The sequence below is a fragment of the Podarcis liolepis genome, assembly GCF_965112155.1.
Source record: "Podarcis liolepis genome assembly, chromosome: 1".
Lineage (NCBI taxonomy): Eukaryota > Metazoa > Chordata > Lepidosauria > Squamata > Lacertidae > Podarcis > Podarcis liolepis.
The window spans coordinates 5934310-5958009 of NC_139554.1; the positions used below are offsets into that span (position 1 = coordinate 5934310).

General features: G+C 44.0%; 2 protein-coding genes across 6 annotated transcripts in view; one reads left to right on the top strand and one right to left on the bottom strand.

Annotated features, from left to right (window-relative positions):
* The window catches only part of WDHD1 (WD repeat and HMG-box DNA binding protein 1), a 36010-nt gene extending 35774 nt beyond the window's left edge, over positions 1-236 (bottom strand). For 2 of the 4 annotated variants that reach the window (XM_083514478.1, XM_083514476.1), the window contains exon 1: positions 90-236. The gene's annotated coding sequence lies outside the window, so the exon portion shown is untranslated. The remainder of the gene's footprint in view (positions 1-89) is intronic. The other 2 variants (XM_083514479.1, XM_083514477.1) reach the window with 1 other exon arrangement.
* A 978-nt stretch (positions 237-1214) lies between these two features.
* On the top strand, positions 1215-18003 carry SOCS4 (suppressor of cytokine signaling 4). 2 transcript variants are annotated; one of them, XM_083515555.1, is made up of 2 exons: positions 1215-1358; positions 16131-18003. In XM_083515555.1, the coding sequence occupies exon 2, from the start codon at positions 16242-16244 to the stop codon at positions 17550-17552; it is 1311 nt and encodes a 436-aa protein (XP_083371681.1). In that variant the 5' UTR covers positions 1215-1358; positions 16131-16241; the 3' UTR covers positions 17553-18003. The 2 variants fall into 2 exon arrangements, with proteins under 2 accessions (XP_083371681.1, XP_083371682.1); XM_083515556.1 differs by having other exon boundaries at positions 1217-1347.
* Positions 18004-23700: the final 5697 nt, after the last annotated feature.

The following is a 23700-nucleotide window of genomic DNA, read 5'->3' on the forward strand; positions in this document are numbered from 1 at the left end:
TCTCTTTTGGGGGGCTGATGAGAGAAACAGGGCCGAGGCAGGCGCCCCCCCAAACACAGCCCGGCCCCCCACAGCCCCCCCCTCCTCACCGCGACACGGAGGCCCCGGCGGCCTCTCCTCCTCCTCCTCCTCCTGGCCTTTCTTCCCCTTCTTCTTCCCGCGCTCTGGGCCTGAGGCGGAGCCGGCGTGGGGCGTCAGAGTCCCGGCCTCCCTCTCCTCTCCGCCTCCCGCTCCTCCTCCTTCCCGGGCCGGCCGGATCCTCCGAGACCAGGAGGAGGCGCCTGAGGTGACCGGGCCGCCTGGCACCGAGCGAGGGAGGAGAAGGAGGAGAAGAGGAGGCGGCGGCGGCGGCGGGGGAGAAGCGCCTCTGCGCGGCCGGGAGACGGACGAGGAGGGCGGGCAGCAGCTGGCCGGGCCTCTCGGCTGCTCCTCTTCCCTTCTTCTCTCCACCCTGTGGTGTTAAAAGGGCATCTCTGTGTGGAGCTTTATAGGATATATACACTCTCCTCTTTTTCAGCACTTTCTGCCTCACGGTTTCCTCTCTCCCCATTAATCTCTTTATTTCGGAGCTCCCACCTCCCCCTCTCTCTTCTATTTATTTTTTTTAACCCCCCCCCGCGTTTATTTCTCATTTCTTCTCGTCTTTCCTTCCTCAAATAACCCCTTCCCCATTGGCATTTTTGTCAAATAACCCCCTTCCCCATTGGGAAGGGGGGGCTCCTTCCTTCCTTCTTTTCTTCCTAGGGGAGTAAGTTTTAGGACGGCACCCCCCCAAAAAAAAGTGCCTCCCTTTTCCCGTGTATAAGACTTACTATATTCCCCCCCCCAATTTTTTTAAGTTTAAAAACTGGGGGGTCGTCGTCTACACGGTTGCAATTCATTATTTCTTAATTTGGGGGCTCCAATTCATTATTTCTTAATTTGGGGCTCCATAATTTGGGTCTTATGCATGGGGGGCGTCTTATACATGGAAAAATACAGGAATTAAAATTCCCCTGCGCTCAGTTCTGCCCACCTTCCCTTTTCCGCTGCCTCCATCCTTCCCCCTTTCCCGATGCTTTTCCTCTCTCAACCTTCCCCATTCCCTTTTCCTTCCTCCTCTTTCCTTTTAAACTCTCCTTCCTTGCCCCCCCCCACTTTCTTTCTTTCCTTCCTCCCCATCTCCTGCTTCCTCAGCCCAGCCCACCTCCCCCCCCCCCCAGTTCCAGCTGTGCAGTTAATCCAGTCTGGCTTTGTGTCTGATGGGGAGCGGATGTGCCTGTCCTTGCTGGGGTGAAGCCCCTCTTGGACCCCTTCTTTTGGGTGCCAGACCTCCACCCCCCCCCCACCAACAACATGTCTCTTCTGGTAAGCAGCAGGTAAGCATGCTCAATGGGGGTGGGGGCAGCATCCCCTTCATTATGGAAATTGCTTTATTATTATCATTATTATTAACTGCTAAAGGCTTTCCGATTGCCATCTTCAAGGCATGTTTCTTAACATTCTGGGAAATTTAATGAATCGTAATATTCTTCCTTAACATCAGTGCTTTTTTCTGGGGGGACGCAGGGGTGCGCATACCCCTAAACATTTTGTGAATCTAAGTTTGGCCTCATCAAGGAGCAGTATTTCTATATGAGTAGGAAAATGAGAGTACCCCTAAACATTTTTTTAAATGAAAAAAAGCACTGCTTAACATTATGGGGAAAGTTTATCTGGGGGGTTATTGGAACTGGAGTTGGGGGTCTGTTATTTGCATTGGCCGGGTATCTTTCTGGTGGGAAGAGGATTAGGCTGTATTCTGACAAAATCTGGCTCACTGATGGTTTCATAACTGCTGTCGCAGAAATGTAGCTTCTTTTTTAGAAAACAGCTGAAGGCAAAACTTTTAAATGAGTCTGTGCCTTTAAGGTTGGAATTGGTGCTCGGTAATAAATTTTGATTCAAGATGTTCCCAGTTTTAACCCGCTCTAGGGATGTGTATTAAAAAATGGACGGGCAAATAAATATTTAGTATCCTTGACTGCATTGCTGAAGGTTTTTCTGGACAGCATCTACTAGTGAGTAACCAAGCATTTGACTGTGTTACGGGTCACTTCGGTATCTTATATCCACCCACGGCATAAAGTGATACTCGGCTGACATGCTGTCCTTATTTCAAAGGATTTCCCTTTATTCTTGAGTATTCCCATCTCAAAACCAAGCACTGCACTTATTTTTAAAAACTTTGATATGCCCACCACACTTTTCAAAAGTTAAAAAGTGAGGCTTTCTTCTCTTTCAGATGACATTTCCAAGTGTAGCTGCTTCTAGCTCTTCTTCATACATGGCACACATTTTACATCTCATGTCTTGAAACATGCATGGAAATGCCACTTAAGAATGACTAAAATTCAGGTCTGATTCACTGCCACCTTGTATTCTGGAAATATTCCGGAAGCGATTCGTTCAAAGCCAAACCTAGGTCTTAAGATGTGTCCTTTATTATAATGATAATTATAATAATAGATAATGATGATTATAATACTGTAGCAACAACACTAGTTATGGAGAAACCACAAGGAACTAAAATGCTTGTTCTTGCCTTTTAATGGTAGCTTGGTAGCTATTGAGATCTAGGCTGACAAAATACATGAAATAGCTCTGGATTGTTTGTTTGTCCCTGCTTACAATACATGCGTGAATATTTCTGGTCTCATATTGACACGTGTGCGTGTACTATTATTATTGTTACTATTATTAATCTATATGCTACCCATCTGACTGGATTCCAACAGATTAAAACACAATACCATATCAAACATTAAAAACTTCCCCGAACAGTACTGCCTTCAGATGTCTTCTAAAAGTCAGATAGTTGTTTATTTCCTTGACATCTGACGGGAGGGTGCGACTACCAAGAAGGCCCTCTGCCTCACTAGATGTTTCAAGATATGGCAATATACTTTGTACACAAATAGGTGGCTTCTTCTGTTTCTAGAAATACAACTATTAGACTGTCCTTAGCGAGAATATAATTTTTACGAGATGACATTTAAAAATAAGCAACTAAATATCCACTTTGTTGTATTTAAGGAAACATTTTAAATATAATTGGTGTTTTCATTTTACTCTTTTATTTTTGGAGTGTTAACAGGACTTCTTTTTTAAAATGAAATTATGATAAATACCTACTGAGGATCTCAATTCTGGTTGAATTTCAGATCCATAATTAAGCTAAATATATTTCTGTGTAGGGGGAGAAACAAATTATGGATATTTAAATGGGAGCTGCACAAGAGTAATATTTGTTCTTCAGTTTCCATTCATTTGAATGAGCCTTGCAAAGGAGAACCTAAGGCATTCTGTCCCCTTTCATGCCTGGAGATGACAATGGATTGAATAAACTGAGGCTTAACCCAGATAAGATAGAGAGGCAGTAAGTGGATGGTTTGTCTGCCAAGTTGAGTGGGTGGTTTTTGTTTTTGTTTTTATTATGTATTTTGTGGTTTTATCTTGTGAACCACCCTGACACCTGCGGGTATAGGGCAGTATACAAAATTAATAATAATAATAATAATAATAATAATAATAATAATAATAATAATAAACCTATTCTGGATGTGGTTGCACTCCCCTTAAATCATGGGTAGGCAAACTAAGGCCTGGGGGCCTTCTAAACCCAGCCCAGAGATGGTCCATGAATCAGCGTGTTTTTACATGAGTAGAATGTGTGCTTTTATTTAAAATGCGTCTCTGGGTTATTTGTGGGACATAGGAATTCGTTCACCCCCCCCCCAAAAAAATACAGTCCACCCCCCCAAGGTCTGAGGGACAGTGGACTGGCTCCCTGCTGAGAAAGTTTGCTGACCCCTGCCCTAAGTGATCCAATTTGCAGTTTGGAGGTAAAGTGGTACCTCGGGTTAAGAACTTAATTCGTTCTGGAGGTCTGTTCTTAACCTGAAACTGTTATTAACCTGAAGAACCACTTTAGCTAATGGGGCCTCTCACTGCCGCCACACCGCTGCTGCACGATTTCTGTTCTCATCCTGAAGCAAAGTTCTTAACCCAAGGTAGTATTTCTGGGTTAGCGGAGTCTGTAACCTGAAGCGTCTGTAACCTGAGATACCACTGTACTCAGCATCCAATAATGTCACTAGACTAGAAGCACAGGTGTCCTCGGGGGCTGAAAATGTCGTGCCTTTTATCGACTTCTGGTGAGAAATCGGCTACAATCTTACTTGGACAGAGATAGCTTGGCCACGGTACGGTCATCCATGCTCTGATAACCTCCCCTTAGATTATTGTGTTATGTATGTAGCTGCCTTTGAAAACAATTACCTTGTTAGTCCAAAATGGGGCAGTGAGGTTGTTGACCAGGACTAGGCAACTGAAACATATTATGCTTGTACATTATCAGCTATTTTGACTTCTTGTTTATTTGCAGGCAGTTTTCGGCCAGGTTACCTGTAGGATTGCATCCTCCCACATATACCCAGACCTTGAGTCCATGATCTCTGAGTACTACCACCAGGTGTGATCCAACTACTAGTGATAAGGCCTTCTCAGTAATATCACCCTGGTTGTGGAATGCCCGCCCCAGAGAGCCTCACCTGACCCCTGTTGTGTATTTTTTTCTGGTGCCAGATGAATACATTTTTATCCTTCCAGGATTCTGAGGGAGGTTTTGGCTTTTAAAGTACCAATTTTATTGATTTTTCTCTGGCATTATGTGTTTTATAAGGGATTTGTACCAAGAAGGAAAAGAAAGGAAGGAAGGAATAAAAAAATAAGAGATTTGTATTTTGTATTGCTGAATTTTAGTAGTATTTATGTATTACACCTGAAAGTGAGGTTCTTCAGTTCACCACCCAGAGAATTGCCATAAATAAATAAGTAATATTGATTAACATATGGAAGGATGCAGTTTGAATTTTCTGCCTCTGGCACCAAAACAAAGGTCTAGCACAGTTTAGTACACTTCACACTTCTTATACCTTACGTGCTGATGACTGAGAATCATTTGCCAAAAACGGCAACTGATAAAGCAAAGTTTTTGCATGAAGTGATTTCCCCACCCCATGGCACTATCTCACTATCACAGTGTGATGCAGCAGCAAAAAAAGCTAATGTTATTCTAGGCTGCATCAATAGAAGTCTAGTGTCCAGATCAAGGGAAGTAATAGTACCACTCTCTTCTGCCTTGGTCAGACCACACCTGGAATATTGTGTCCAGTTTTGGGCACCACAATTTTAAGAAGGATGTTGACAAGCAGGAAGGTGTGCGGAGGAGGGCGACCAAGATGATCAGAGGTCTGGAAATGAAGCCTTATGAGGAGTTCTTGAAGGAGCTGGGTATGTTTAGCCTGAAAAAGAGGAGACAGAGAGGAGATAGGAGAGGCATCTTCAAATATCTTAAGGGCTGTCGCATGGAAGATGGAGCATGTTTGCTTTCTCCTGCTCTGGAGGGTAGGACTCGAACCCATGGCTTCAAGTTGCAAGAAAGGAGATTCCGACTAAACATTCGAAAAAACTTTCTGACAGTAAGAACTGTTTAGCAGTTGAACAGACTCCCGCTGGAGGTGGTGGACTCTCCTTCCTGGAGATTTCTAAGCATCTGTCATGGAGGCTTTAGCTGAGATTCTTGCATTGCAGGGCATTGGACTAGATGACTCTCGAGGTCGCTTCTAACTCTTAAGATTCTATGATTCTCACAACTCATGTGACCAGGCACACAAATAATGGTACCTAATGCCTCTTTACTGAAACAATGGGTTGGATTTTGCTGGTCTTGCATTCTGGGAGTACTCAAATAGGGCTTGCTTTAACCAGACATATATAGGATTGCACTGTGAGTCTCCAAATGACAAAAAAACACAACACTGCACAGTCCCCTCTTAAGTCTGCTGAAGAGCTGGCAGCCTGTTTTCTCAGCACTTTGTAGTTCAAGCCCAATATATTTACTACATTTTGAGTGCATGTTAACATCTGCAGAATTGGGGCTACTATAAGTACAATTGTAGTCAGTTGTGCTTCAACGAGTACCTGCATTAAAATACAACCAATCTTTGAAACAATATTTTATACATACTGTTTTTAAAGAGAAAATGTCTTCGGCACACAGGTTACAAAATACCTGGACTGAAAAGAGAATTTCCTCTTGCCATTTCTGCAGCTGAAGCTAGCTTTTAATTTCACTACTAGGCCAACAACAGTAATCACTCCCGGGCAGAAATCTTTTTCAAAACAAAACAAACTTGCAAGCAGTTTTCACAACATATTTGCTTATAGCGTATGGTAACTTTCATAGAAAGTGTGTCCTTGATATGCTTTATAGTCTAAATGGTGCTCTATTAGGTTTTATTCTGATGCCTATTTTGAGTTAAGCTGAGACAGCCATCTCTTGAGTGGTAGGAGGGAGGAACGAATTGCCCTTAAGAACAGAAGAGTGCTGATGGGCTGCAGCTTTTGGTATCTGTCTGGTTTCTTACCAACAGCACCACCTTAACCGTGTCTACTCAAATGTAAATCCTGTTGAAGTGTAGGGACGCAGTGGCGCTGTGGTCTAAACTATGGGTAGGCAAACTAAGGCCCGGGAGCCGGAGCCAGCACAATCGCCTTCTCAATCCGGCCTGCGGACAGTCCAGGAATCGGCATGTTTTTAATGAGTAGAATGTGTCCTTTTATTTAAAATGCATCTCTGGGTTATTTGTGGGGCCTGCCTGGTGTTTTTACATGAGTAGAATGTGCACTTTTATATAAAATGCATCTCTGGGTTATTTGTGGGGCGTAGGAATTCATTCATTTCCCCCTCCCCCAAATATAGTCCGGCCCCCCACAAGGTCTGAGGGACAGTGGACCGGCCCCTTGCTGAAAAAGTTTGCTGACCCCCGACTGAGCCTCTTGGGTTTGCCAACCGTTCCTGTGTCCTAGCTTCTACCAACCTAGCAGTTGGATTCATCCCTGAGCAAATGGAACTAAGATTGCAGTTTAAATTACTCTGGGATAGCAAATACTATTTGTTTGCAGCCTGCATGTATGCGGTTATAACATATTCATTGCTCCTATGGATTTATTACTGGACATAGAATTTCTCTCTTTAGGGAAATGCAGGCTTATGGATTCCCTGGTCTTTATCAGCCACTTGGAGGTTATCCATACTTCACTTGCCCAGTGCCTAGAAAGCATGGGTCCGGGCAGTTTTCCACATGTCCCATACTTTCTAGGCAAGGGTCATAAAATCATAGAAATGGTCAAAGGCCTGGAAACGATGCCTTATGAGGAACGGCTAAGGGAGCTGGGCATGTTTAGCCTGGAGAAGAGGAGGTTAAGGGGTGATATGATAGCCATGTTCAAATATATAAAAGGATGTCAGTCACATAGAGGAGGGAGAAAGGTTGTTTTCTGCTGCTCCAGAGAAGCGGACACAGAGCAATGGATCCAAACTACAGTGGTACCTCGCAAGACGAATGCCTCACAAGATGAAAAACGCGCAAGACGGAAGAGTTTTCCGTTTTTTGAGTCGTTCCGCAAGACAAATTTCCCTATGGGCTTTCTTCGCAAGACGAAATGTCTTGCGAGTTCTTGCGAGTTTGTTTCCTTTTTCTTAAAGCCGCTAAGCCGCTAATAGCCGTGCTTCGCAAGACGAAAAAGCCGCAAGACGAAGAGACTCGCGGAACGGATTAATTTTGTCTTGCGAGGCACCACTGTACAAGAAAGAAGATTCCACCTAAACATTAGGAAGAACTTCCTGACAGTAAGTTCGACAGTGGAATTTGCTGCCAAAGGAGTTTGGTGGAGTCTCCTTCTTTGGAGGTCTTTAAGCAGAGGCTTGACAACCATATGTCAGGAGTGCTCTGATGGTGTTTCCTGCTTGGCAGGGGGTTGGACTCAATGGCCCTTGTGGTCTCTTCCAACTCTATGATTCTATGATTCTATGAATTGTAGAGTTGGAAGGGACCCCGAGGATCATCTAGTCCAACCCCCTGCTGTGCAGGAATCTCAGTGGTTTTGCCCTTGCCCTTCCACTTTCCCATGGAAAACCCGCTCTTTGGCAATAAATCAGCGCAAACGTCAATCTGGAGAGAACCCAATTGTCATTTGCTCTGATTCAGCAGTAAATATTGGATTTTCCCAGGGGAAAGCAGTGGTGCAAGGGCAAGTCTGGATATGATCTTAGTCTCAGAAGAAGAGTGTTATTCTGGGCCTCATATCTGTCCACACATGATGCAGGGTCCAAAGTAGCTGGTTTCAGACTTCTCCAATCTTCTGCTGTCCTTCCTGTTGTTGTGAAGATCAGTCAAATTTCTCCTAGTCCAGGGGTGTCCAAACTTTTTTCAAAGAGGGCCAGATTTGATGAAGTGAATATGCATGAGGGCCGACCAAAGTTGCTGACCTTTTTTTTTTTTAGAACCACAGAGAGGAACTGTTTATGAGGGCCGGATTAGAATGGACTTTGGACATGTCACTACCTGTATGAGGGAAGTGAAAAGGAACAATGTTGGCTTCCATTCTCTCCCTGAGATAAGAGTCCATTGCAATTGCAAGCAACAAAAGAGACAGTCCTGTGTCAAAGAACAACGAATCAAACTCCTCCGCAGTGTTTTTCATGCTCTGATTACTTCCCTGTGGCGGAATCCTATGGTCCAAAAGGAAGCCTTTATTTTATTGTCTGTGTGTGGGAACTAGCTGCGTGCTTAAGTGTTTTGTCAAAGGCAGAATGCTTTTAAAAGGCTTTCAGTGTGTGCCCACTAACAAGTAAATCGTACATGGAAGACGTGAGCATCCTTTCTGCTGAGACCTATGTCACATCCGCTCTGTTTCTTAGCGAAAATAAAGCCTACAAAGCGGATGCTCGTAATGTGGCTTATCAAATGGCCCGTTCCATCAGTGTTGCCCTCTGGGTGAAAATATACTTAATATCTACGTGGTCTTTTGTTCTTATCTGTGTTGCTGGCATTAGTGAACATAAAGCTATATGCATTTATTTGGTTCAGATATCCTTGGGTTATGAAGATGTCGTTGAAGCCTGATTTTTTTTGGGGGGGGGGGTTTGGGATGGAGACTTAGGGGAAGTAGAACAAGTTAAAGCAGGATATTAAGCAAGTCTGTACAGCTGGCATGTATCCCAATTTATCTGAGTGTTCCTCGTCTAAACCAAGGATGGTTGGGAATTTTCTGTTGTCTTGCTGTGTTGTTAAAATGGGAATGTCCTTACATTAAGTTACTGAGGTTACGCTGGCGATCTTGTACATTTAGAATTTTGTATTTGCATAAGACCTTGTTCTGTTTTTTTGGACCTGCTTTTTGTGTTAATGTACTATTAGGTTCCTCTAGCCTTCAAAATGGTGCTGGCTAAGCATAACATTTAATAAATAGCCCCTTTCTCTTTGAAGAGGAGGAGACAATGTCTGAGAAATCAGTGGTATCTGCCCTCGGGGAATAGGACACAGACATTGGGTGTCTCTCAGTAGCAATATTGTGAGGGTAAATATAATGAAGGGAATAGATTAATTAAATGGAGAGAAGACCCGAGAGCTGCTTTTTTCAGTCATCTCAGTCCATTTAATAAGAAGAGGTGGAGAGCTGAGCTGGGAGAAATAGAAAAGTAAGCAAGATGTAAAATGGTTGCTCCAAAGGTCCGGTAGAAAGCCCTGTTTCTGTGCGTACAGATGAGCTCCTTCCTCTTTATCTTCAGCTGGGCAGGGGAAATATGCTTTGAGTTATAAACATGGAGAAGAATGTGTGTGTGTGCGCGCTTAGATTTCTCCAAAGGTTATGGCATGTGTAAGATAATATTTCTCTGCAGAAGAATGTTTATTGTTAAGAAAGAGGGTTTATTGCTTTTGATTTATAGTCCAACATATCCCAACCGTGCAAGGTGATAAACATTATGTTTGTTTAAATAAATCTTTATCAGCAGTGGAAGGGACGTTGTTATTCATACCATTTACAGATGAGGCACCAGATTTGTGTCACGGGCTGCAATGTGAACACTAGGGAGTAAGCCCCACTGAGCAGAGTGGGACTTACCTCAGAGTAAGCCTACATAGGATTGCTTAGTCCAGGCATCCCCAACCTTCAGCCCTCCAGATGTTTTGGACTACAATTCCCATCATCCCTGACCACTGGTCCTGTTAGCTAGGGATCATGGGAGTTGTAGGCCAAAACATCTGGAGGGCCGCAGGTTGGGGATGCCTGGTTAGTCTATCATCAGAGATCAACAAGGAAAACATTTCTCTGTTGAGGTTTTTCTACCCTTGACCTCTCAGTGGCTTTTGATATGACATAAAGGAAAAGATTAACGGGTTGTTGTTTTTTAAGTGCCCTGATTTTCTTCCAAAAATGGCATTCAAGTCTTGAAATAACCATAAGCATCATAACATGAAATACTGTATTATAATTAACAGCAGATTCAAGCAGTTTAAAACCAAGAGATCAAATTCTCAAAGACACAACCTCAAAGAGTTAACAAACAAAAGCACTCAAGCTAGCAGAAAAAACCCACTGGTCACCATTAGAACAGTGTTACCGGTCACCAAAGGCTCACATAAACAAAGACAGGCTTTGCCTCATGCCTAAAAGATAATAAGGACAGCTGCAGGTGAACATCCATCTAGAGGGAATTCTATAATCAAAGCATCTATCTCCAATGGTGGCATTTCCATTTCTGGGGGCCAGCTGCTTAACTTCAGACTATGGGGTTGCCTGAAGAAGGCCTCCAGTCACTATCTCATTTGTCCAGGAGAAGAAAGCCCTTAAAGTACCTTTTTCCTAGGCCATGTAAATTTGTGGCTATGTATTAGCAAAACTAGGGATGCGGATGGCGCTGTGGGTAAAAGTCTCAGTGCCTAGGACTTGCCGATTGAAAGGTCGGCGGTTCGAATCCCCACGGCGGGGTGCGCTCCCATTGCTCGGTCCCAGCGCCTGCCAACCTAGCAGCTCGAAAGCACCCCTGGGTGCAAGTAGATAAATAGGGACCGCTTATTGGCGGGAAGGTAAACGGCGTTTCCGTGTGCTGCGCTGGCTCGCCAGATGCAGCTTTGTCACGCTGGCCACGTGACCCGGAAGTGTCTCCGGACAGCGCTGGCCCCCGGCCTCTTAAAGTGAGATGGGCGCACAACCCTAGAGTCGGACACGACTGGCCCGTACGGGCAGGGGTACCTTTACCTTTACCTTTATTAGCAAAACTAGACCTTTGGCAACACATGAAATAGGAGAGGACAACTTTTGAGTAAACAATACATAGAAATCACTTGAAATTTCTGAAGACATTTCAGAAGAAGCTTGGTGTAGAACACATTATGTTAATTGTGACTTCTTTTGGACCTCCTGCTGGAGTCAATAGGAATAAGCAGGGCAGCTTTATGCTGGTTCTGATACTCTCCGGGCAGTTGAGGGTTTACTCCTTTGTGGACACTTGTGAGCTGTTCTGTAAAGTTTCATAGCCCTCTTCCTGTCTGTATAATATTTGTATAAAATCACCAAGTGAAATCATTTGGTGTGCGGATGATGCCTGACTCCATTTTTCCTTTAGAACAGACCCAAAGGCAGCAGCTCCAGCTGCAAACAAGCTTGTGGCGACCACAATTAGATGGATATACAAAATGCTGCCAATGCCAGCTAGTAGTCCCTTTTCTCCAGGGGTCAGTTTCCACTTTATGAATAATAGTCTTTCTCTTTTGGTGACCCAAGTTCACGGTCTTGCTGTGCTCCAGCATCTACTGCAGATGTGGAGGAACCTTTGGGGCCTGTAGATGTTGTTGAACTACAACTCCCATCATCTCTGGCCATTGGCCAGGTTTGTTAGTGCTGGTGTGAACTGTAGTTCAGCAACAGCTGGAGGGCCAAAGGTTCCCCACTCCTGGTCTGCCATTAGAAGCAGAGCTGAAACAGAGCGGTGGCTAAGAGCAGGTTCCATCAACTGGTCATTTGGACGGCAGTTTCACTGTATCTCACATCCATTCTTCTTCAGTAACTTCCAGGCTAGACTCTCTGATGCACTCTGAGAGGTGCAGAGTAGCCCCCACCCACCCACCCACCAAAAGTATTTGGAAACATTATTTGGTGTGCAATGCAGGGGCCTGGCTTTTTGTGAAGGCCAGTCACCAAAATTGTGTGACACTGCACCTGTCTTCTTGTTGGTTTCCAGACCTCACGCAAAGTGCTGGTTTTGACCCTTAAAACCTCTCGGAGCCTGTTTTCCACTTGAGACCTGTGGAAGAAGCTGCCCTCTAGCACAGGGCTGTGGCCTTTTCAATTGTAGGCCCTCTAGGGAATCTAAGCGTTGTAAAAAGGTAGAAGGTAAAGGACCCCTGGATAGTTATGTCCAGTCAAAGGCGACTATGGAGTTGCGGTGCTCATCTCGCTTTTCAGGCCGAGGGAGCCGGCGTTTGTCCACAGACAGCTTTCCTGGTCATGTGGCCAGCAGGACTAAACTGCTTCTGGCACAACGGGACGCTGTGATGAGTGCCAGACTTCACAGAAACACTGTTTATCTTCCCACCACAGCGGTACCCATTTATTTACTAGCACTGGTGTGCTTTCGAACTGCTAGGTTGGCAGAAGCTGGGACAGAGCAACGGGAGCTCACACCATCACAGCCACCCACTCCCCTAAGCATAGTGCTACCATCTTTTAAGAGAGGTTAAAACATATTGTAGTTTTGATACAGTACTTTGTTTTATTTGTGTGTAAACCACATTGAGTTAAAATACTTGCCTTAAAGGTAGCTTGTATGTGGCTTAAAAATAAGTAATATTAAAATACTCGTTTAAAAATGGCTCAGAGGTTCAAGTACCCTTGCTCCACATTATAAATGTATTATGTTCCATTTGCATGTTTCTTATTCCCTGGGGCCAGCAGTGTGTTTCGATAAACATTAAACTGTAGGGGAGGAAAACAAAGGCATGTGTTGTGCATGAGTTGAATCTTGAAGAAGGCTTAATTTTGGTAGTGTCATTCCCGCCCCGCCCCCCCTTGCAATCCCTTTAAAAAAAAAGCCATCCATCATGGTCTTTCAAAATTGCTTTCATGAAAGGAACTGGATTTTATATAATCCTCTTCAATATGTAAAGCCCTAGATACTTCAAGTGCCTTGGGGGTGTCCTTTAAAAAGAAAAAGAGAAAACCCTTCATCTTGAAAAGCAAGTGACAAGAGTACCAAGAGATTCCCAGTATGTAACTTATGTATTTTTAATTAATTTCTGTCTTGAGTGTGACCTGAAAGTGTCAGTATAGAATAACATCTCTTAACATCACACTTATGTGAACTAATATTGAACAAGCATAACGTGGATCTTTTGAGCATGTAATATTTCTTGGCCTACTTTGCCTCTCTTCTGGGGGTTTTGCTCTTGAGTGACTCACTGGCATGAATATATATAGCATTTGTCTAAAAAGGACAGGCGAAGCAAAATCCTCTCCAACAGCTCTCAGCTACCTGCTGCCCTCCAGATGTTTTTGACCACAATTCCCATCACCACCAGCCACCATGAAGGGGGCGGACATCTGGGGGGAAAGTGTTTGGCAACCCCACCCACCATTGAACCCAATGTGTTTTGACTTTTTTTTTAAAAAAAAAAAACATTTTTATCGATTTTAACATACAAATTATAAAACATACCACACAAATTATTACAAATACAATCTTGTTGGGCTTCCATCAGCACCTTGGATGATCTTCCGTCTTAAACCCTTCTTATGCATTACTTAATTTTGTATTGGCTTTACCTTTCTTATCCCATCCTCACCCCTTCTTCATTTTTACAATACTTCCCATAATACTCCTCACAGAACTTCTTGCAAACCTACAAACGTCGTCTGATCATCACAAATACTTTTCATATAACTCGTAAATTTACTCCAGGCTTCGGTAAATTTCTGGTCACGTCGGTTTTGGATCCTTCCTGTTAGTTTGTCTAATTCTGCATAGTCCATTAACTTCATCCTCCTTTCTTCAATCGTCGGCAACTTTTCTTGCTTCCATTTTTGGGCCATTAATATTCTAGCTGCTGTTACTGCATATAAAAAAAGCTTACATTCTTTTCTATTTATATCACTTCCCACCATTCCCAATAGAAATGCTTCTGGCTTCTTTATAAATGTATATCTCAACATTTTTTTCAGCTCATTATATATCATCTCCCAGAAGCTTTCCACCTTTTTACATTCCCAAATGTGTTTTGACTTTATGTGATTTTGGCCCATGTAAGTTGCACGGTTTACTGTACAGTGGTACCTCAGGTTAAGTACTTAATTCGTTCCGGAGGTTCATACTTAACCTGAAACTGTTCTTAACCTGAAGCAACACTTTAGCTAATGGGGACTCCTGCTGCTGCCGCACTGCCAGAGCATGATTTCTGTTCTCATCCTGAAGCAAAGTTCTTAACCTGAAGCACTATTTCTGGGTTAGCGGAGTCTGTACCCTGAAGCGTATGTAACCCGAAGCGTATGTAACCTGAGGTACCACTGTACAGCACTGGTCCCAACAGCGTGGTGGTGGTCCTGGAAGTATGCCAACTTCCAGCGATGACATTAAGCCCTCTCTGCAGTTTATCTCTCATAACATGATCACAGAGGAAGTCCTTGAGAGCTAATTGAGTTAGAATTGTGCTTCAGGTGATACAGAGGTCCATCAGCCACAGTTCCATTTGTCTGAAAGCCCTGGAAGTCACACCTATTTACCATGGCCTTTTTGCACTTGAGTTGTACATTTTTAGGACCCTTTGTTACTCTATTATTTGTAGTTGTTTCCCTGGCTGTTGTTAGACTACAACTCCCATCATCCCTAGCTAGCAGGACCAGCGATCAGGGATGATGAGAGTTGTAGTCCAGCAGCGGCTGGGGACCTAAGTTTGAGAAACGCAGATTTAAAATAATAAAGAATTTGGAACTCTGGTAGTCTATTCTTTTTTTAATTTAAAAAAACCCCAAACATTAAGCAAGTAGCTATGGGTATTCCAGTGTGTAGCTGGCACAAATGCTAATATTTATAGCATGAATATGATGTCCACGTGATCTAATCGCCTTGATCTGAATATCAGTGGAATAAGCTAGCAAGATATAACTTGGAGTTTAGCTTTGATTTGCATTTCCACCCACAAACGTTTCAAAATATCAAATAAAATACGATTGTCCTGATTCTGTGGCAGATATAGATTATCTGATTCAACCTCTCCCTCCAATTAATTAGTAACGCTTTCCTAAGTGGATATCTGCCAGCCAAGGCTTGATTCTTGGAAACATGTTAACCCCTTAATTCCCAAACCACACCACATACAGGATTTTTAAAGCAGTAGAATGTCTCCACGCAATGTCTGCCACATTGTGCTCCTGAAGGAAGTATGGGATAACAAAAGAGGAAGAATATACGGTATTTAGTGGTTGTCTCAGTATGAACTTAACGGATTAAGTGCAATTCTAATCACTCCACAGAAACCAGTGTAGTCCTATCCTTTCCAATAGAGCTTCTGTTGTGCTGCTGGGCACATGAGCACTGTGGCCGGGCCCTTTATGTCAATATGCTCATCAAAATCTCCCCTAGGAACATGCAGCAGTGTTCACTATCCTTGCTCCTTGTTTTCAGCTCTACTGCTTTTCCTGGAAGTAGTTTGCAGCTTTACTGCTTTTCCTGGGAAAGGACAAGCCACCAGATATTCCTAGGGAGGGTGCAGAAAGGCTGTGAACAGCCGGGCTCTGACGCTTTGTGTCTGGGTGATGGAAGCCTGAGTGTATACTTGGGTTTATCACACATGTACTCATAACGTAAAGGGACGCAGGTGGCGCTGTGGGTTAAACCACAGAGCCTAGGGCTTGCCGATCAGAAGGTCGGTGGTTCGAATCCCTGCGACAGGGTGAGCTCCCGTTGTTCGGTCCCTGCTCCTGCCAACCCAACAGTTCGAAAGTACGTCAAAGTGCAAGGAGATAAATAGGTACCGCTCCAGCGGGAAGGTAAACGGCGTTTCCGTGTGCTGCTCTGGTTCGCCAGAAGCGTCTTAGTCATGCTGGCCACATGACCTGGAAGCTGTACACCGGCTCCCTCGGCCAATAAAGCAAGATGAGCACCGCAACCCCAGAGTCGTCTGCGACTAGACCTAATGGTCAGGGGTCCCTTTTCCCTTTACCTTTTTACTCATAACATAAGCTGAGGACTGTCTTTTTTGTTTTCATAGGTACATCCGAAAAGCACCTGATGGAAGCTTTCTGAGCTAGAAACTGGTTCCAGAGGATTTGGCAACGGTAGCCTTGGAGCTTTTGTGAATCTGGGTTGCATTCGTGGGGAAATGGCCGAAAATAAAGAAAGGAGTCCTAAAAATCCAGATGTGAGGCCTAAAACCAGCCGGAGTAGAAGCGCAGACAGAAAGGACGGCTATGTGTGGAGCGGAAAGAAGCTTTCCTGGTCAAAAAGGAGTGAAGGCAGTTCTGACGCTGAAACAGCCAGCACCTCAGGGAAATCCATGTTTAGTTTAAGGAACCAGGAGAGGAAACACAGCTGTTCCTCTACTGAGCTGGACTTGGAACGTTCCTGCGGTCACAGACTCCTAGGCCGCTCCCTTAAGCAGAAACTGCAGGATGCTGTGGGCCAGTGCTTTCCCATAAAGAACTGCAGCAGTCGACATTCTTCGGTGCTTCCATCAAAGAGAAAGATCCATATCAGCGAGCTCATGCTGGACAAGTGTCCGTTCCCGCCACGATCCGAACTAGCCTTCCGGTGGCATTTAATCAAACGGCACACTGCCCCCGTAAGACAGGCATCCGAAAGTTGGTTAAGTATGGAGTCGTCACAAGGTGAAGGGAGGAACGGGGAACTCAGGGGCGTTGAGAGTGCCGAAGGAGGAGAGTCAGCGGTTTTGCAGGCATGCAGCATTCCTGACGTTGCAGCCTGCAGGTGCGACCCGCAAGGTGACCCTGCCGCAGGCAAGCAGCTAAGGAACAGCAGGGAGGAAAGTGACATGGACTCGGACGATGAGGTGGTGACTCTATGCACTAGCTCCAGGAAGAGAAACAAGCCACGGTGGGAAACGGATGACGAGCTGCTGCAGCTGGAAACCCCTCCTAAATATCACACCCAGATAGATTATGTTCATTGTCTTGTCCCTGACCTCCTTCAGATCAATAATAATCCGTGCTACTGGGGAGTGATGGATAAATACGCTGCGGAAGCACTTTTAGATGGGAAGCCAGAAGGGACTTTTTTGCTGCGAGACTCTGCCCAGGAAGATTACTTGTTCTCGGTCAGTTTTAGGCGTTACAGCCGGTCCCTTCATGCCAGGATCGAGCAGTGGAATCACAACTTCAGCTTCGATGCCCACGACCCATGCGTCTTCCATTCTCCCGACATCACTGGACTCCTGGAACATTACAAAGACCCAAGCTCTTGCATGTTCTTTGAGCCGCTTCTCTCGACTCCCTTAAACAGGACTTTCCCCTTTTCCCTTCAGCATATATGCAGGACAGTTATTTGCAACAACACGACTTACGATGGCATAGACGCCCTTCCCGTTCCGCCCTCTGTGAAGTTGTATCTGAAAGAATATCACTATAAGTCCAAAGTTAGAGTCCTCAGGATTGATGTACCAGACCAGCAACTCTAGAAGACTTTCAGAGAGACCTTTGGGAGTCTCTGTCCTTTTCCCTCTAAATAATTGTTTCCCCCTGAAAAAAAATATTTATAGTCTCAACTGAACTCTGCCTGAGCCTTATGGTCCAAATAGATTTTTATTCTGCAGCTCCAACAGGCAGATTTTTTTTGGGTGAAGACACAAAATCTGTGCTTTTATTGGTAATAATATTCTATAGGGTTTTATGGAATTTCAAGTAGATTTTTTTAAGTTTTCACGCAAGCCTAACCTTTTAGATTGAAGCTAAGTCAAAATGAATTTTGACTTGCCTTTTATATACTGTGATTTATATGCAGTACAGGCATGTTTGAAACACTGTATGCAATGTCTACTCAAGAGTGACTAATTTGTATTTTATACCTTTCTTTGAAATTTAGTACATGGTCCTCTCTGTAAAAAGTAAAATTAATGTCTATTTATGATGCTGCTGCTGCTGCTGTGTGGTTTCTTAATCTTGGTCATAACAAAAATATATTATCTGTCTTTTGAGTCCATGTGACCATAATCTGGTATAGGGCACAACATAATTTGGTCTTCTGATCATTTTTTACTTGTTTTAAAACTATGTACTGAGCTTAGATTGCCTCGTTTGGAAATACAGTGGTGTCCCGCAAGACGAATGCCTCGCAAGACGAAAAACTCGCTAGACGAAAGGGTTTTTCGGTTTTTGCGTTGCTTCGCTAGACGAATTTCCCTATGGGCTTGCTTCGCAAGACGAAAACGTCTTGCGAGTTTGTTCGCTTTTTTCTTAAAGCCGCTTGAAGTGGCGCAGTTGCGACGGACCGTGCTTCGCAAGACGAAAAACATCGCAAGACGAAAAGACTCGCGGAACGAATTAATTTCGTCTTGCGAGGCACCACAGTATCGACCAATAACCCAGAACGATAATGCACCATATTAAGCGATGCCAGTGTAAAAAGTTAGTAAATATTTTACAAGGAATTAAATAATGGGCAGGGCATCTGATTGGGTGCAGACCTCATAAGCTATTAACTATATGTGCTAAAACAAATATGATTAAAATGTGCTGAAGGGGGCACATCTAAGTTCACCAAATCCACTCTTTACTCTTCCCTGCTCATCCATTCCTTTTACCTTCCTTTCTTCCCAAATAAGACAACACTGGGATAGCTCAGTAGGTAGAACACGAGGTGCTTAACCTCAGGGTTGCAGGTTTGAGCCCCACGTTGGGCAAAAGATTCAGGCATTGCAGAGGGCTGGACTAGATGACCCTCGTGGTTCCTTCCAACTCTTCAGTTCTAAGAAAGAGAGATGTGGACCTCCTGCCTCTCTCTCTCTCTCACACACACAACTCACACCAACACGGCTACCTATCTACTACTGGAACCATGGAAGGCACCACATTGAGCCGCATGAAATGGAAGTCCATCAACCTCACCAAGAAACTTGCACAGGTACAGACTGATATCTTCTTTCTTACTAAATGCAAGAACCTGGACATTATACCCAAGGGTCTTAGAATTAAGAACCCTCTACAATCCACATATCCCACTGAATATGCAAGAAAACTATGCAACACTTTCTCTAAGAAGCTGCTCAAACATCTGATCAGCGTTCTCTACTCTAAACAGAAGCTAATAAAGGAGGAACTCCTTGTATTAGACAACTCTATCAGGAACCACCAAGCTTGGCAAGAGTTTCAAAAGGAAAAACAAAACGTTTACCACTCCCAACTGGAGCTACTGAAAAAACAGAAAAACAAGAAACTCTCCAACCTTTCCAACCTACAGGCTACTAATCAAAACAAGATCAACAATATTGTCAATCTCTCACAACAAGCACTCAGCCCAGCCGAGGAATCAGTCCTTTCACGTGGACTGTCATTCTGCCCTGCCAAATCCCCACACATGATTCAATTCTACGGGGATTTGGAAGCATTTTTCCGCCGTTTACGCCTAAAGGAGTATTTTCAACACACACAACAACAAGACAAATCAGAACAAACATCAACTTCACAACACAACGCCTCTCAACCCACTGGAGAACAACAACCACCCTCCCAACAGAACACGGACCACCAACTACCACCGAAAAAGTGTTACACAAAAAGGGACTCCACATGGACCCCTCCTGAGGGACGCAATACCACACTGGACTTGTACATTGACTGCTTCCGCCACAGAATCCAAACAGATGTGACCAGAAAACACCATCACTTACAACAAAATCTAAACCATGCTGAAAGGAGAGCCATAAATAATCTCAGAAACAACCCAGACATTATAATTAAAGAAGCAGACAAAGGTGGAGCTGTCGTCATCATGAACAAAACTGACTACATTCAGGAGGCTCACAAACAACTTTCCAATACCGCCTTTTACACAAAATTGGACTCAGACCCCACACAAGAATACAAGAAAGAACTAAACAAGATTGTTAAGGAGCTACCCCCACACATCCAAGAACAGATCCTCACCAACACACCAACAGAACCTCGACCAGGAACTTTCTATCTTCTACCCAAAATACACAAACCAGGAAATCCAGGACGCCCCATCATTTCAGGTATTGGCACTGTTACAGTGGGTGTCTCCGGTTATATGGACTCTGTTCTGAAACCATATGCCATCAATGCTCCCAGCTATGTACGTGACACCACAGATTTTCTGAGGAAAATACAAACTTTAAATAATCTTCCCAACAACACTATACTAGCCACTATGGATGTGGAATCTCTGTACACCAACATCCCACACAACGATGGTTTACAAGCCATAAGGAACACCATATCAGATAAAACCACAGCGGACCTTGCCACCAAACTCTGCCAATTTGTCCTTACCCACAACAACTTCAAATTCGGTGATGACCTGTTTCTTCAGATCAGCGGCACAGCAATGGGCACCCGCATGGCCCCACAGTATGCCAACATCTTCATGGCAGATTTAGAACAACGTTTCCTGAACTCCTACCCACTCAAACCTCTCTTGTACCTGCGATACATTGATGATATTTTTATCATCTGGACACATGGTCAACAGACCCTGGACACCTTTCACCAGAAATTTAATGATTTTCACCCCACAATCAACCTTACAATGAATCAATCTATGCAAGAAATACATTTTTTGGACACTACTATAAAAATACAGGATGGGCGCATAGACACCACCTTATACCGCAAACCAACTGACCGACAAACATATCTACATGCCTCTAGCTACCATCCCAAACATACCAAACAGTCCATTGTATATAGCCAGGCACTACGTTACAGCCGCATCTGTTCCAATTCTACAGACAGAGACTCTCACCTAAGGGATCTACAGCAAACCTTCTCAGAACTAAAATACCCAGCAGATGAAGTTAGACAACAGATCAACAGAGCCAGACTGATACCCAGAGAGAACTTGCTGCAAGACAGACCCAAAAAAGAAAATAACAGAACACCTCTAGTCATCACATACAGCTCCCAAGTTAAAACAGTACAACGCATCATCAGAGATCTACAACCTCTCCTGGACAATGACAGTTCTCTTTCTCAAGCTCTGGGAGGAAGACCTTTCATTGCCTACAGACAGCCACCCAATCTTAAACAACTCCTAACCCACAATAATACTACAACCAGACTTAACACAGACACTGGCACCAGAGCCTGCAATAAACCCAGATGCCAACTTTGCTGCCACATACACCCGGACAACACCATTACTGGCCCCAACAACATCACACATACCATCTCGGGACTATTTAATTGCTCATCGTCTAACATTGTGTATGCCATCAAATGCCAACAGTGTCCTTCAGCTCTCTATATTGGACAAACAGGCCAAACCTTACGCCAAAGAATAAACGGACATAAATCTGACATCAAGAATCACAGAACAGAGAAACCAGTAGGAGAACACTTCAATCTCCCAGGGCATTCTATACAAGATCTCAAAGTAGCTGTTTTACTACAAAGGAATTTCAGAAATAGACTGGAAAGAGAAGCTGCTGAATTACAACTCATTACCAAACTTAAAACCATGAAAAGACCTGGGCTTAACAAAGACATTGGATTCTTATCTCACTATACATAACTAAACCATTTCTCACCTTCCCACCCCTTGCCTTTTCCTGTAAGACCTATTACAGTCGTTAAGAGTCGTCAACAGGCTCTCCCAGCTATCTGCCTATCTCCCATTCCCACCATCCTTCTGAGTAACACCCCTCCCCACCTTCTCACTATATAGAAGGATCTGGCAACTTCTATTTCAGTGTATCTGAAGAAGTGTGCATGCACACGAAAGCTCATACCAAGAACTAACTTAGTTGGTCTTTAAGGTGCTACTGGAAGGAATTTTTTATTTTGACACACAACTCAGTCTTGCATAGCGTTGCCATGTTTCAAAAAGTGAAAATCTGGACACAAAAGTTGCTGAGCTTTTTTTGGCACAGTTGTTGAGCTTTTTTCTTGGTTTTTGAGCTATTTTTAAGGACATTTGCCAAAAAAGTCAACACTTCCAACATGCGTTGCCATACTTCTGGGTTTCCCTGGACATTTTTGAAAATTTCACCCAAACGCAATTCACGGGTATGTCTGGGGAAACCAGGGCGTATGGCAGCCCTAGTCTTGCTTAGATTAGCGCTCTCTTGTCATTTTCCCACCCCCAAAACTGCCCAGCTCTAACCACTGTAGTTTTACATGGTTAAAACTACAGTAACCTTTCTCCAAAAGCGTGGACAGTACCTGGTTGGACAGATGTATTATATCTGCATTCTTCAGGCCCGTTGCATAGTTAATACAGGAGAGTATTTTCACTGCAGACATTGGGGGTTCTCTGTGAGCAGAGACAAGCAGGTAGCCTGAAGACCGAAGTTTATAGGAAAACACATCCTCTTTCAGGCGTGCGTCTCTCAAAGTATAAATTGAACTAGATACGCGCTTTGTCCTCCCATCTCAAGGACAGCACTGTGTCCCCTCAGGACTAAGAAGTAGATTATTAGGTTTTTTTCCTCACTTGCTATTTTAAAATAGCTTTCGAACTCCAGAGGTCTCCCTGGAGAGTCAAGAGGGAATTGGGTCCTCGTACAGCAAGCGCCAGACACTCACTTAGAAATTTATGAATAGGTCTTGGTGAATTACCTATTCTCGAGGCACACTTTTTAGCATTGCTTCCCTGTCAATTAGTTCCTTCTACTTCAGTCATAAAACTACCTAGTTTTCAGCTTTAATAATATCAATGGGGAGGGTCTTTAAAAAAAAAAAAATCAAACCCCAGGCAGTGGTGTAGCTTTCTCTTCTTCCTCCCACCCTGAATGTACCTTCCCCCCACAGGATTAATATTTTTGAATTAATCTTGTTTCATTTAAAAAGAAGGAATCCCAATTTTCACTTTTAAAAGTTCTCAAGACGACCTATATATGTCCCTGTAGTTGCTCCTTTTAGCTTTTATTTCATCTGCATTCTGATACTATTCCTCCTCTCCTAATTGCTTTGTATTTACATTTGCTTCTCCCTTGTAGCACTGTGAGTAAAGGGTAAAGGGACCCCTGACCAATAGGTCCAGTCATGACCAACTCTGGAGTTGCGGCACTCATCTCGCTTTACTGGCCGAGGGAGCCGGCGTACAGCTTCCGGGTCATGTGGCCAGCATGACTAAGCCGCTTCTGGCGAACCAGAGCAGCGCACGGAAACGCCATTTACCTTCCCGCCAGGGCGGTACCTATTTATCTACTTGCACTTTGACGTGCTTTCGAACTGCTAGGTTGGCAGGAGCAGGGACCGTGCAACGGGAGCTCACCCCATCGCGCAGATTTGAACCACCGACCTTCTGATAGGGGAGGGCTAACTCCCACCCCATTTCATTGCAGTACAAAAGGAGAAACACTCTGTTTCACAAGGCTTTTAAGTGTGGAATCCAATAAAGCTAGCGTTTTCCTAGAGGCAATGTAAGGACCACGTCTCAGACTATGTGCAGGGGTCAGCAAACTTTTTCAGCAGAGGGCAGGTTCACTGTCCCTCAGACCTTGTGGGGGGCCGGATTATATTGGGGGGGAGAATGAATTCCTATGTCCCACAAATAACCCAGAGATGCATTTTAAATACAGTGGTGCCTCGCAAGACGAAAAGAATCCGTTCCGCGAGTCTCTTCGTCTTGCGGTTTTTTCGTCTTGC

Excerpts from the sequence above, each read along its gene's own strand:
- SOCS4 (XM_083515555.1), top strand. The coding sequence starts at position 16,242 with ATGGCCGAAAATAAAGAAAGGAGTCCTAAAAATCCAGATGTGAGGCCT.